This window comes from Denticeps clupeoides, chromosome 11 (genome assembly GCF_900700375.1).
Source record: "Denticeps clupeoides chromosome 11, fDenClu1.1, whole genome shotgun sequence".
Lineage (NCBI taxonomy): Eukaryota > Metazoa > Chordata > Actinopteri > Clupeiformes > Denticipitidae > Denticeps > Denticeps clupeoides.
The window spans coordinates 8,505,813-8,519,721 of record NC_041717.1 but is presented as its reverse complement, the minus strand read 5'-3'; the positions used below and the strand labels follow the sequence as shown (position 1 = coordinate 8,519,721).

Sequence of the window (13,909 nt, the reverse complement as noted above, 5' to 3'; positions counted from 1 at the left end):
AGATTGAAGCAGATGATGGGAGTGGAGGGGGGTTGGGGGGCGTTCTTGGTGAGTGAAGCAGATGCGGGGGCTTCAGCCTTTATTTTACTGTAAATTTTTGGCTCTTGTTTTACATTCTGTCTGTGACAGACTCCCTCAACGCTTCTTAAAGACATCTGCTATCACACTGTCACATTGGTGATTCATGGCTTGGAATGGCACAATTTCTCAAAAATAGCTGGTTATTCATCATCCCGTCAGCGACTAACAGCCCCTCTCTCCACCCCTCTGTGCGCTTTTGACACTTCAGTGGAGAATTATGGTGTTTAATGGCTTCATCTCTTGATTGGTGTTTTTGTTCAGGTGTGACGACGAATGAGAATCCTGAATCGAAGACCTGCAGCTCCACCAAAGTCTCAGGGCTCCAGCGCAGCCAGGAGCAGAGCAACGAGGTCTCCTTCGCCCCGCCCATTCCGAGCCCCACCCCGGCGTCCCCACCGACCGGCTCACCGGCCCCTGCTGCTGCAGCGGCGCCCCCTCACAGGGTGCGGCGCTCCTCCCCTTCTCCCTTGAACGTCAAGAAGGAGTCCGCGCCTGCTGTCCAGAGCTCTTCACATCTCAGAAGCCAGGCCCATCCTCCGCCACCGGAATACAGGGCTGCCCCGCCCCAGCACCACCCCCGGCCCGTGATCAACCACCCACTGCACCACCCACTGCACCACCCACTGCAGTACAACAGTCTCCACGATATCAGGTAGCGCAATTTTGAAAATGGCGCGAAGCGCAGAGCCTAGGGCTTGTTTGCTGGTATAAGGTCAAAGGATAAAAATCCTTGGGATTTTTGTCGAACAAATAGATCAAAATATTGAAGGAACATGATGTTTAATGACATTTGTGACATACTGACTGAATGAAAGTAGTGTCCAGCTCCTCCCATAAAAAAAACGACATCATTAAAGATCTAAAAAAGAGGGCTGCACTTGCAAAAAAGCCCCATGCTTAGTGCATAGCTGCACCTAACCACACAAAAGTCCTCAAAAACCAACAAAACTGACGTCTTTCTCTCTCCTTTCTCCTCCTTCCCAAAGCGGCAGCAGCGGCAGCCTTCCCAAGCACCACCTCCCCCCCGCCCCCCACCTCGGCAGCCTCGCCTCCTCCACCCCTGGCCTGCCACTCTCCATCGCCAACCTCCCCAGCTCACACTTCTCCCTGCGGCCGCCCGTACACCGCCACCCGGCCATGTTCGCAAACCCCGCCACACTGCCACCGCCTCCTACCTTACCGACCAACAGCCTCGTGGTCCCCGGGCACCCAGCTGGCACCCCCTACCCAGGTAAGGAGATTACGAGCCTGCAGAGCACTGAACCGGCCACGGCCTGTTGCACCTTTTACAACAACGGAAGACCCACTTGTGTAGTTATCTGCCCCGGTTGATTTCTTGATGAAATCGTTCGAGATGCTCCAAAAGATCCTGGGCACAGGACCAAACTCATTAATCTTAATCTGTCCGTGCTGCTTTTATGTGTATGTTGCATGACGCCTGGCTTGCCCCAAGGACAGGAATGCAAACAATGTGCCACAAACAAATGACGTGGAACACAGAACACTATTATTCTTGACACGTCTTGATTGAAGCTCTTCCTTGATCAGAACACACTTGTGTTCTTTGGCAGAGAAACCTGTTTACCTTCCGTTGGTGTTAAATTTGGGGTAAACTCAGGTTCCCACAGTAAGACAATGAAACACACTGTACCTTCGAGTCACATCACACGCTTGTTCTTATTTTAATGCACAAGACATGGTTCACTTTAAGATGTAGTGCAATCAACAAATAAGTGTGTTTCAGTGTCGTCACATTTCCCAGCGGTAAGTGAGTTCAATTAAAAGCTTTCTCTAGAACTTCTTATAATTCATATTAACTATACTTCATATTCGGTCATATCCGTACATATCTGGATGTTCATTTTGACCAGAATTGTACACACAAGAACGATAAGACTGTACAGCGTTAGCAGAGTTATAAGCAGAGATAATAAATTGTAAAAACGGTATTATAGAACATGACCACTATGCTATTATGTTAATTTGGGTCCTATTTGATATGTTTGCGTGTTTCGGAATCAAAAGGGACACAGAAGGGTCGCGTTAACACAATGTGTGATCCAGATGTTATCTTTCATTCTAACATTCAGATCAAACTGCAACTTTTAATATTTTTTTATTAGTACTGGCAAGTTACTTTTTTACTGATTTACTGTTTTACCCACAAATATATATACACACACACAGAAAAAACACAAATGAAATAAGTTTTTTGTCATTGTTCAAAACAAGAAAATATGTCCACGCCCCCAAGACTGATGCAATTAGTAATAACTTTGAATGTTGGGGAATATGAATATTTAGTATAGTAACATCTAGTTGAGTCATTTTGCCTGGGTAGCAGGACCGTAGACAATGAAGATCTCCTCCATGCTTGTGTTATCTGCTCTGTTATCTACTGGCAGATGAGAGGTAGTGACTGTAGGAACCGCAGGGACTGCAGACAGTCTGTGTTTTCTGCTGAGATGACTCTTGGTTCTTTCTTGTCTTCAGATACCAGCCTGTTGATATCATTCAACCAACCAATCATGTATTGCCAGCCTCATTCGGGGATTCTGATTGGCACATTGTCACAGGCAACTCTCTTACCGCCACCAATGAGTCCTCACGTAGAAAACCCTCACAGCATGAGCTGGAGAAACAGAGAATGCCAGGTGACTATTTTTTCTTCCTTTTGCCGGCGCTGTTGTTAAGACTGACTGGCTCCCGTGCCTTTCTTGTGTTTCCCTCCCTCCCCTCCCCCCTTTTCTCGCTCTCCTTTCTTGCAGAGCATGACCTCCTGAGGCAAGAGCTGAACAACCGCTTCCTGGTTCAGAGTTCGGAGCGGAACAGGGGGCCCTCTGCGTCCCCGCTGGCCCCCGTGTCGCTCCTGAGGGCCGAGTTTCACCAACACCAGCACATGCACCAGCACCAACACACCCACCAGCACACCTTCACGCCCTTCCCCGCCGGCCTGCCCCCGGCGGCCATCATTGCTCCGCCCACTGCACCTCCCATGGTGCGTACCCCAGCCAGAAATGTGAGGATAAGTAAAGCTCCAGTATTCCCTCCTCAACCCTGTTCTCCACACAAAAAAACCCCGACCCTTGACCCCCAGACGTCCACCCCCCTGCCACTCTCGTACAGAACCCGGCAGCACGTCTCCTCAGACGGCCACCATTGCACACTCATGCCCCGTGTGTTCATGTGCCAGAGCCTCATTTGTTCTCATCAGGGAGCTCTGAGCCGACACCATGAGACAAGGTGCAGGGCCTCCACCCCTCACCGCCATTCTCAAATGTCACCGTTAGATGGTGACACGCGGCGCCCCTGGGCTAATCAGTCCCCTGTCAGCCGCCGTACTGGCTGGATCCGTTACACACTTCCACCAACACTGCAAACATAATCCAACTGGATTTAATCACCAGCAGGCCATCGGCATCAGACGCTCGTTTTCATGCCAAGTCGGGTGAAGGGACGCGTTGTGACGGATGTTTTTATGGTTTTCGTATGAGCCCATGATAAATGTTTATGAATGCACCGAGAAAAGAGCGGGGTTCAGAAGCAGATGTGCGCTGTGAGCGCGGTTAAAGTGGAGTCCCAACACTGCAATGACAGTGTCTGAGACGCGGTCCCGCAGAATAACTCGTTTAAGATGAAACGTGGTGGGTTGGGGGGGTTATGATGAAGTTGAATTGCTTCCGTGTGCCCACGGCTTCGTCAGCGCTGCCAGCGGAGTTTGAGATGGTGGGATTCCGAACGAAAAACAGTCCTCTCGGCGCTAGTCGAACGCGACCCCTGACGAAGTGGCAGTTAGATGATGGTCAGGAGAATCTCGCATTACTGAGCTCTGTCCCCCACAACGGCAACATCTGCTCACACTTTTCAAAAGCCGACGTCGGAATGCGCATCTGCTCAAGATGAAAGACCTCTGGCGTTATCTCGCTTTTGTCCTGACTCACCCCTCGCTAATTTTTATTGCGCCAGGGCACGTTTGAAGCGGTTTTGCAAAACCTCTGCTTTATATTATCCAAATGTGATTTCGTTTTTTTCTTCTTCCTCCCCTGTCGCAGCCACCATGGCCATCTCGTTTTTTTGTGGTTGTTCTGGCCCCGCTTGAGCCCAGCTGCTCGTGCGCCTTTTTCGGCTCAATGTCATTTGAACTCTGCGGCAGCCCCTTGGCTAATAGCTGTAATTAATGAAATTATGAATCCTCTGTATTTGTTTGTCATACGCCCTCGAGCAGCTGGCTCTCCAAATGGCAACACCATGTTATTATTTCACAAGCTCCCCCACCTCGCCGGTTCTGTCTCTTTAAAAGAAATGTCCTTAATTGTTTAAAGATGAAATATTGCACTTTAATTATCCAAAGCTGTTTACAATAAACCTTTGACAGGCCCTTTAAATTACAAAGCACGAGTTTTTATAGGCAGTCATAAAGCTTGTTGTATTACTCTCCTCGGCCTCAGAAGCTCTGGAATCTGCTTTATTGGTTTATTTCTTTCTTTCTTTTTGAATGCGCTCAGAAGCCAGCTCAGCATTTTCAGCCAGTGGGGAGTCCCGTGTCGGATTTTTCAGGCTAATTATCGGGCGTCACGTGGGCCTGGCCAGCTTCATGGCCATTCGGTCACGGCCACGTAACTTCATTAGATCCAGACTTCAGCACGGAATCATGCTTGGGGTAGCATGACATGATTGGATTGATTAGTATTGATTAGCGCGGGTTCGGTGCCTGATTACTGGTGGCTGGAGAACTTGACTCAGGAGTGACATGATGGCTGCCGCGCTGACCCAGACACACACAAGTTGGTTGCTGTTTAGCATTTCTCTCCCTCAACTGAAACCCGACATGGCAGCTCTCGCCCTGGGCGACTTTATAAAAACACCCGCAGAGGGCGCCTGCAGACGGTGTATTTATGTAGTAGAAATAAGTCACTGTCACTTGTAATTACCTTGTTCCGAAAAAAAAGTAGCAGAACAGTATTGGCTTACAGACAAACTCACAAAGTCTCCATTCATGGATGGCGGAGTAGGGTGTAGGAGCCATATTTCCCTCCCCCGCGCTCCCCTCAGGATCCCTGTTCTGTAGAGATCCCGCTGGAACGGCCCCATGATCTGAAAGGCACTCAGCGTGAGGCTGTGCTCTTCCCGCTCTGCCCCAAATGCGATTACTGTGCTGGTCCCGTTTACCCTTTCAGTGCACCGCAGACGAGACCCCGTTAAGTCAAGGCAAGAGGAGATATGGGGGTAATTGAAGCTGTGTGACCTAGATGGCCACGCTGCAGTTCCCAGGTCACACTGATGGAGCTTTATGTCAACAGCAGCAAAAAACATTCCGTCCTCACTGTCTAACACTGACCTCTAATGCTTCTTTTGTTTGTTTCAAGGCAACCTGGAATTGTGACTTTGAAGGTGTCTAAATTTGTGTGCATTTCTTGGTGTCCATGTAACTGTACTTAATTAGCATGAGAATGCATTATATTGCTGTATTGCGTTCAATTTTGTTTTGTTTAACATGCTATTGTGCTATAAAATGTGTGTGATATGACTAGGTTGTGACAAAGAAGTTTAATCGGAGTGTATGAAACATGCACTCAAAATTCACATAAATTGAATGACCTTACTGCGTGCTGCTGTTTTCAATGGTGTATGAAGTAAAGTGATGTTACATCTGTGCTCTGCATTTTCTATGTATTCAATGCAAATGTAATGTAAACATATGTTAATCTGTGTTTATGATGCAAATGAAGCACTTCTTTTCTGTGTTACTATGCCATGGGTTCTTTTAACTGATTACGGGTGTTGAATTATTCTAACATTTGGTCCTTTTTGTCTTTTTCTCTTCTGCTCTCTTATAGTTCGACAAGTACGCTCCAAAGCTGGACAATCCTTTCCTAAGACATTCAAATGTGAGTAATTCTACTTGCATAATGAAAATGTCAGTGGTCCAAATTGACAATAGAAGATTGACCCAAGACTATTTTCTGTGAAAGAGTTTTCTTTAGACCAAATCTGGTTTTGTATAGAACAATTTTTAAGTTAATGGTTATAAGGTATGCTGTTGTGTTTATCATTGATGAAATTAAATTTCATTTATCTCTTGAATTGTCACATTTAAATGAAGTATAAGGTACATGAATGTGCCTTTCATTTATTTAAATTAAAAGTCAAACCAAAGTCTGCCAATTTGGCAACACTAGTTGTAAAAAACAAACAAAAATCTTCTAGTATTTCCTTTTAATGTTTATATCCAGAATATAAGACAACACCATCTTCAGATATATTTTGTGGAGTAAAAAAAAATGTAAGTCTTATGTTCAGGCAAATATGTTTTTTTAGCTGCACTTACAGCCTCGTTCTGATCTATGGGGTTAAGGGGTCCTGTAGGGACTTTTATTTCATATAAAATGTTCAGTGATGTAGAGTAACATTATTGAGATTGAGGATCAGTGTGTAGATTTTCCTTGAATTTAGTTAAAAAGAACTAATTCTCATTCTCTTTAAACGGGCTGAACCCCATGAGGTAAACCATATTTTTTCTCCATCTCCCCTCAGTTTTTCCCCTCCTACCCACCAACGATGCCCGGAATGCCGCCATTACTTCCTCATTCAGGACCTTTCAGCTCATTGCAAGGAGCCTTCCAGCCTAAGGTTGGTGTGCTGCTTTAGCACGTTCAGTTGAACAACACGCTCACACACACACAGCCCTGCATTTAAAAGCACTCTCACAAATGCATGCTCACCCAGAAAGCCACAAATTCCATTCAAGCACCTCGTCCAATAGCACAGCGCAGAATTATGGGCATGAATAGCGTCAAAGCCTTGCTTTACATTCTGCATACAGGGCGGCAGCTGCATTTCAACTCGGACAGCCCAGATAAATCTGCTCCTGCTCTTCCAATAATGGACTATGCAAACAAGGTCTCTAAGCTGCTGGGGCTTTAGCCGCGCGCTGCCGGCCGCTCTCTGGGAGATAAGCAGCCGTGAGGCAGGAGTGTGACGATCGGGCCCTGGCAGGCACCCAATGGCCCTGACCCTGTGTAAGCCACCAATCAAAGCTGGACTAAATCCTCTGGCCCTATTCCCCCGCGGCTCCATTAAGACCTTTTGTGGCCGGCCTCCAGATGGTTAGAGCGTGGTTAGCCCCTTCCATTCAGCACCTTAAGCCACGCTGAGCTGCAGACTGTTTCAGCGCCGGATGCGGCCAGGCCCGGCCTGTGCTCTGGGATAGATTGGAATGGCTGATTGAGGCACCAAGGCCAGGTCTCCTGTTTGATTGCTACTGTGGGGTTTTTTTTTTTCTTTGCCATTCATTGATTTGATTTTTTGAGAGGCTAGGTCAGCCTTTTTTATTTCTGTCGCTTTGTAGCTGTGCAGTCAGCAGGGAGTTAAAAAAATTTTTTTTTATTATTGATGGAACTGCACTGCTCCTTTTGTCCGAGGCTTTGTCCTCGATCAAAAAAAAACAGAAAGCCTGCAGTACCCCTATTGACTGTGTTCTAACGCATCTTCTCCAAATGCCCCTTAGGCCTCCAATCCCATCGATGTAGCAGCTCGTCCTGGAACTGTACCTCACACCCTGCTGCAGAAGGACCCTCGGGTGAGCAGATTTAATATCGTACACAGTTGAAAACTAATAAAAAAGTTTTTTAAATGCACATTTTGTAATTTTGTATTCATGATAATAATCTTGAGAGCTTTTTTGTGCAGGTGCCAGATCCCTTCAGAACATCAGTAAGAGTAAGGGTGCAGTTTTTTTATTTTCTCTGTCAGATCTCTGCTTAATGCCAAAGTCTTGAGGATAACTCGTGTTTTTCTCCCTCTGCTTATTTCAGAAGCCTGGCAAATGGTGTGCGGTTCATGTACAAATCGCCTGGCAAATCTACCACCATCAGCAGAAGATGAAGGTAAGCCAGCTGAGCTTGCAGCTCCACACCAGAGGGAGGTCACACACAAGGAGACCTGGCTTTTTTATTCTTTTTTCCCCTCCCTTTTCCCAAGGGATCAAACACCTTTTGTGTTGCTCTGGGAAACACACAAAACGTTGACTATAGAACATGTGATCCCCTCATCCCATTTCGGATTCACAGGATTCTCAGTCCCACGTTGTTAGTAACTTGTGTAATATGCCTGCCCTGCTTAAAATCTTGCATTTAATCACCCGGTTTGATTTTTGCTCTAATGTTTAAAAGGTTTGCACTCTTTGCATAACTTTCTAAGTGGCCTTGGCATGAATTAGAGGCCAGTGGTTAATTAAATTCAGAGTGAGAGGCACATTTTGTTTTAGTGCCATTTTTAATCTACCATTAAGCAAAAGAATTTTATGTGAATGCACTTAATGCATGAACTCAGGGTGGAAATGCTGTAATGGCGCATCTGTCTCACCCCCACCTGTTTTAACCCCCACAGCAGATGCAAGTGGACCCTCACAAACTGGACATGAACGGCAAGCTGGACCTGTTTAGCCGACCACCAGCTCCAGGAGTCTTCCCTGGGTTCCCGTACCCTCATGACCTGGCCCGACCTCTCTTCTCCTCCACTGGTCAGTTGGCTCCGCGACCTCCCACCACCCACCAACCGAAATACATGACACTGACACACACTCAGCAGGTGCTGACCGGCGCCAGCAGTTCTGTGGCAGAATTATTATTTTTAATCCTGCTCTAATTCCAATAAACAAAGTCTAAAAAAAGAAAAAAATATTACTTTAATTATCAGTACAGACAGTTCAACAGAAATCCCAGAGTCTTTTACCTTATTGTGATTGGACAGTATCAGTTATTATACTGCAAAGTGTAGCATGTGCATTATGTTGCCAGTATTTTATTACATTGTGCACATCCTCCACATTCCGAGTATATGTGTCAAAACACAAGCACATTTTCTGGACATTTTTTCTTTGTCATATAAGAAAGAAACCAAGTTAAACAATAAGGATGGTTTTCCAAAAGTCCTGAAGGAGTTCTTATGTTGAAGACTTGTTCCTGTATTTTATAATTTTTTTCCTTTTCTTATATTTTTCAAAATAATCTCCATCTCCAATAGTGTCAAGAGTAGAATTACACAATATATTATTATTGTACAAATTGACATCCTTTGTAAACATACTAATTCCTGCTCTTATCTTGAAGGGTCTGGCCATCCGGGAGCATCTCCGTACGGACCCTCCCCTCACCACAGCAGCTTCCTGCCCACCAGCCATCTGGCAGGTAAGCGTAAGTAGCCCCACCCATTTTCATATCTCTCCTCTGTCTGTCCCCATAGCATTTACAGTCTTTTGTTGTATATTTCTACGAATCCCTATGAATCAGTTTACACTCCATATACATTCATAAACCAAAAACTAAAAAAAACACTGTATATATACATTTAATATATTATAAAACGGGCCGACTCAGTTGCGTGCAGAGAATTCAGGTACGTTTTGTTTAGTGCCAGCCTGAGATGACCTCAGTAGAGAAAATCTCTCTTTGCCTTCGTTTAGCCCGTTTTCTGCCGGCCTGTTCAAGTTCACGCTGCACATAATGGGGCCTGTTGTATTCTGCTGCGTTTTCCATCAGCAGTAGTGTTTTGGGTTCAGTGCTGCAAGGTAATTTCACGGGATAAGCTCCTGACTCAATCCAATTTGAGTTTATAAACACCTGGTGCCCAGGGGACCTCGGGGGAACGATGACAGACAACCTTTAAAGATTTTTGGCAGAAATTCCATCTTGTGCCTTTACAATGAAAGTCATTTATTTACCCCCATGTTTTTCCCCCATTTCCTACTAATAGAATTGCATCCTGAATATGTTTGCACGATATTTTGGTGCATTTTTTATTTTGTTGGTAACCCCGTTTGAGCCTCTGGAAGGTAGGTCTAATATTGGTCATCTTGTCGAGTTAGGGACATGAAAGGACATCTGAAAGAAAGAGCCGCCCCCTGTTAGCCCACTGGCAGGCCGAAAAATTGACTCCATTGGACGATCACAGCTCTGAATCGCACCAATGAGGGGAAAAAAACCCACACGCCCACCTCCCCTCGGCACATTCCCACAAGCCTATGCTTCTCAGAATGCATTCTGCATTCTGTTAAAGCTAAAGGGAGGCCGGCCAGCCCCAGAGCAGGAGGAACGAACCACAATTAAAAAAAAACAGAGTGAGAGACCCAGGATGGCGAAGCTGAAAACCCGAGCTCGCTTGTAAGAGAAAAGCTGAGTGGAATGGTCCAGCTCCTTGCAGCCACCCTCGCTAATCCCTGTTTGGCATTTTGCAGATCCTTTCAGTCGCTCCAGTTCCTTTGGCGGCCTCGGCAACCTTTCAAGCAGTGCCTTCGGAGGATTAGGCAACCCCTCGCTCGGTAAGCGCCAGTCCATGCCCCACGGCTAGACACACTGGAGCTAAGCTTCAGACCATGGTTGAGGGCGAGCAACAACAAAAAAAAGAAATGAAATAATAAATAAATAAGGCACTTGAGCAATAAATGCCAAATAATAGCTCAGGGAGGAACAACAAGGCATTACAGCTCAACCAGCAGAGCCAGGGACTAATCGGACTCCGGCGTGGCCAAATCACTCTCGCAGGCTTGCTGTTTAGTTGCTATTCATGCATTAATTACCTTCCCAGCGCTCTCGGGCCACTGTGGAGTGCCCTCTCTCCGCCACTGCCAAGTTGGGCGGCCTCTAGTGAAATCGATTTTGAGTGAAACAGACTCGGCGAAAGGGCCGAGAGTCCCGGCTTTTCACAGCCCCTCAGCGCAGAGGGCGATTCATTCGCTCTCAGCCTGAAAGGTCCTCGAGGAGGAGTTGAATAAGGGAGAACAGGCCACTGGCCCACCATCAATACAGGTAGAGAGGGAAGCCATTAACCTCTCACTCCTCCGTACGGAGAGCTCACAGCAAGCGCTCGAACCTCGAGACAAAGCTCCCTTTTCATTTCTCTTCCTTCCTTTTAGAGTACTTCATCCATCTAGACGGGAGGCGCTCCTTTATTTATCCTCTCTCTCTCTCTCTCTCTCTCTCTGTCTCTCTCTCACAGGCTCCAACAGCATGTTCGGGCCTAAAGAAGGACCGGGTTTGCCAGGCTTCAGCAGCCCCCACCACGACACGTGGAACCGGCTCCACCGGACACCACCGTCGTTCCCCACCCCTCCTCAGTGGCCCAAGTCGGCCGACGTAGAGCGCAGCAGCTCGGCCAACAGCCACGAGCGAGAGCGGGACCGAGAGAAGGAGCGAGAGAAGAGAGATTCCTCCATGGGGAAGGAGGAGAAAGATAAAGACAGGTGTGTGTATGGAAGATGAATACAAAAAAAAAACGTCACAGAACCTTCATCTCCTTCATAAGTTCTGTAACTTTTCTTGTTTCTTTGGTCTTTGCAGAGATTCCCTGGATCGTAACCGGGGTTCTAACAGGTCCTCTCCAGCTTCAGCTCCAGTCAGCTATCAGATCAGCAGCCTGATTCGCTCCAACAGCCAGAACTCCAACGACTCGGGCCGGCACCACAGCCGCAGCGTGGAGCGCGGCCGCGACAACGACAAAGATCTGATTGAGCGCCAGCGAGAGGCGGTAATGACGGGTGACATCAAGGTGAAGGAGAGCCGTTCCCCTGGGAAGGAGGTGCAGGAGCGTCGTTCCTCGGAGGAGCCCTGTAAGCAGCAGCATCGCTCCCCGTCACCGTACTCCAAAGTCCTCCTCTCCGAGCCGGGCATCAAGATGGCCGGAGCTCCGCCCATTCCCATCAGTAAAGATGGCGACAGGAAGGATCCGCCCCCCAGTGAGCTGCTGCACAAGGTGAAGAATGACATGAAGATCAAGGAGGAGCGCAAGGAGGAGCAGGAGGTGATGGTGGTCGGGTCGGAGCCCGCCACGCAAACCGGCGTCCCTCCGCCCGCCCTGCCCCCAGCCGGCCACCACCACCACCACCTCCCGCTGCCCCAGCAGCACCCGCCCCCTTCGCCGCGCTGCAGCGAGCTCCCGACTCCGCCTTCCCTGCATGGGATCCCCATGCCCCACTCGCTCCCGCTCTCCATGTCCGCCATGCACCAGATGGGCAGCCTCAACGTGCTGGACCGCGCCCGCATGGCGCCCTTCATGGGGGTCAGCCCGCTGGCCGCCGGCCGCGAGCGGCTGCCCCACCCGGCCTTCCCGTGGGACCCCCTGCGCGAGGCCTACCGCAGCCTGGACCTGCAGCGCCGGATGGACTTCCAGCTCCGGGCCGAGCAGGCGCACCGCTTCCCCGGAGTCTACGAGGCGGACCGGGCGTACCGCGAGCGCGAGCCGCACGAGTACTCGCACCACGAGCACTTACTGGAGGTCCGGCGGGAGCAGGAGCGCATGCGGCAGCAGGCGGAGGAGCGGGAGCGCCTTCACCTGCGGGAGGAGCTGGACCGGGCGCGGCTGCACCAGCTCCACCAGTCCCCCATGGAGGGCCACCTCCCCCACATGCCCCCCTTCATGTCCCACTTGGGCGGGATGCCTTACCCCAGACTCAGCCCGTCCACGGGGCACAACGGCCTCCTCAACCGGACGCCGCCGACCGCCGCGCTCAGCGCCCCGCCGCCCCTGGTGCCCACCGGCGGCGCCAGACCCGCATCTCCACGAAGGACTACCCCCCTCACCACCCAGGACTCCCGGGACTACTCCCCGTCCCACAACCCCAAAGAAGTGGAGGCGCGGTAGCTTCAGACAGAGGGGACGTAAAGACCTACAGACAAAATGCACTTATTTTCCAGAGCGAAAAACAACCCTGAAAACGAACGAAAATGTCGATTTGTACAAAGATTTGTACTGCTGAAGAAGCACATGCCATGCTCTTATTTTATACGGACATGGAAAGAAGAATGTTTCTTTAAAAAAAAGATGTTAAAAAGGAAAAAAAAAACACAACACAACCTCACATCGTGTCCATCACCAAACCTTAAATTTTAATATTAATATATTAATCAAATCCCTCTGTCGTTTTTCACGCGGAAAGTCAGATTATAAGTCAAGTTTGTATATTTCCCACCCCCTTTCGCCCATTTACAGACATGATTTTTTATGAATTTGCATATTGTCGTTGTTTTCTTCTGGGTGTCTCCCCTCTCCGGCATACATTTTGTCCAACGTTGACTGGAATAATGGAAATCCTGATTGTTCGGACACTTCATTCTATGGTACCTGGACTTTCTCGGCGCTGGCAATGTACAAAAAAAATTACATTTGAGACTTTTTTTTTTTTTGTTGTTGTTGTTGGTTTTGCCTTTGAGATATGCAGACAAATATGTACCACATTATTGCTCTTGGGTTTATGTAAAGTGAAATTAATGTAAATATCATGTTGATATTTCTTGCAACAGAAAAATGGCATTGTACATTTTTTTAATTGTTTCTAGATCAAGAAAACAAAGGACATAAACTGAAACCACTTCCGAAATTGTGGGGGGGGCGGACACGGCAACCCACATCCTGTGCAATCAGAGTGGGCGGGTCTTAAAGCGGAATTCTGGAATGATGAGATCCATTCTATGCAAAGACGTACCGGTGTGTTTTACAGTGGATTACATCCTGGGAAGAGTTCCTACAAAAAAAGAACCAATTTTTCCAACGAAGAGCGAATGGAAAACAGACGAAACGAGAGAAGGAGCGAGCGAGATCTGAACTGAAAGGAAGGAGCGGCCCTCGGTGACCTGGACAGCCGAGGAATATAACGATGGATTGGATGGCAATAGACATTCTCTGTCAACCTTGTGGTGTTGTGCAGTTGTTTTTTCTTAGACTCTTGTATACAAACACTTGTAGAGTTTTAGGCGTGCGACAAAAAAAAAAAACTTAAAATGGAACATTCATGGTTTAAATGACAAATGTACGGAATAAAGGTTGGACCTTGTAA

General features: G+C 48.0%; 1 protein-coding gene across 9 annotated transcripts in view; it reads left to right on the top strand.

Annotated features, from left to right (window-relative positions):
* fbrsl1 (fibrosin-like 1) overlaps positions 1 to 13,909 on the top strand; it is a 239,931-nt gene extending 226,022 nt beyond the window's left edge. For 3 of the 9 annotated variants that reach the window (XM_028995353.1, XM_028995350.1, XM_028995357.1), the window contains 13 exons: positions 343 to 733; positions 1,068 to 1,312; positions 2,850 to 3,100; positions 5,919 to 5,969; positions 6,616 to 6,711; positions 7,589 to 7,660; positions 7,771 to 7,800; positions 7,896 to 7,967; positions 8,470 to 8,602; positions 9,192 to 9,275; positions 10,316 to 10,399; positions 11,077 to 11,320; positions 11,418 to 13,909. In XM_028995353.1, coding sequence (XP_028851186.1) covers positions 343 to 733; positions 1,068 to 1,312; positions 2,850 to 3,100; positions 5,919 to 5,969; positions 6,616 to 6,711; positions 7,589 to 7,660; positions 7,771 to 7,800; positions 7,896 to 7,967; positions 8,470 to 8,602; positions 9,192 to 9,275; positions 10,316 to 10,399; positions 11,077 to 11,320; positions 11,418 to 12,717 — 3,053 coding nt within the window. In that variant the 3' untranslated portion in view covers positions 12,718 to 13,909. Of the gene's footprint in view, positions 1 to 342; positions 734 to 1,067; positions 1,313 to 2,574; positions 2,736 to 2,849; positions 3,101 to 5,918; positions 5,970 to 6,615; positions 6,712 to 7,588; positions 7,661 to 7,770; positions 7,801 to 7,895; positions 7,968 to 8,469; positions 8,603 to 9,191; positions 9,276 to 10,315; positions 10,400 to 11,076; positions 11,321 to 11,417 lie in introns of all 9 variants that reach the window. The other 6 variants (XM_028995358.1, XM_028995352.1, XM_028995351.1 and 3 more) reach the window with 6 other exon arrangements.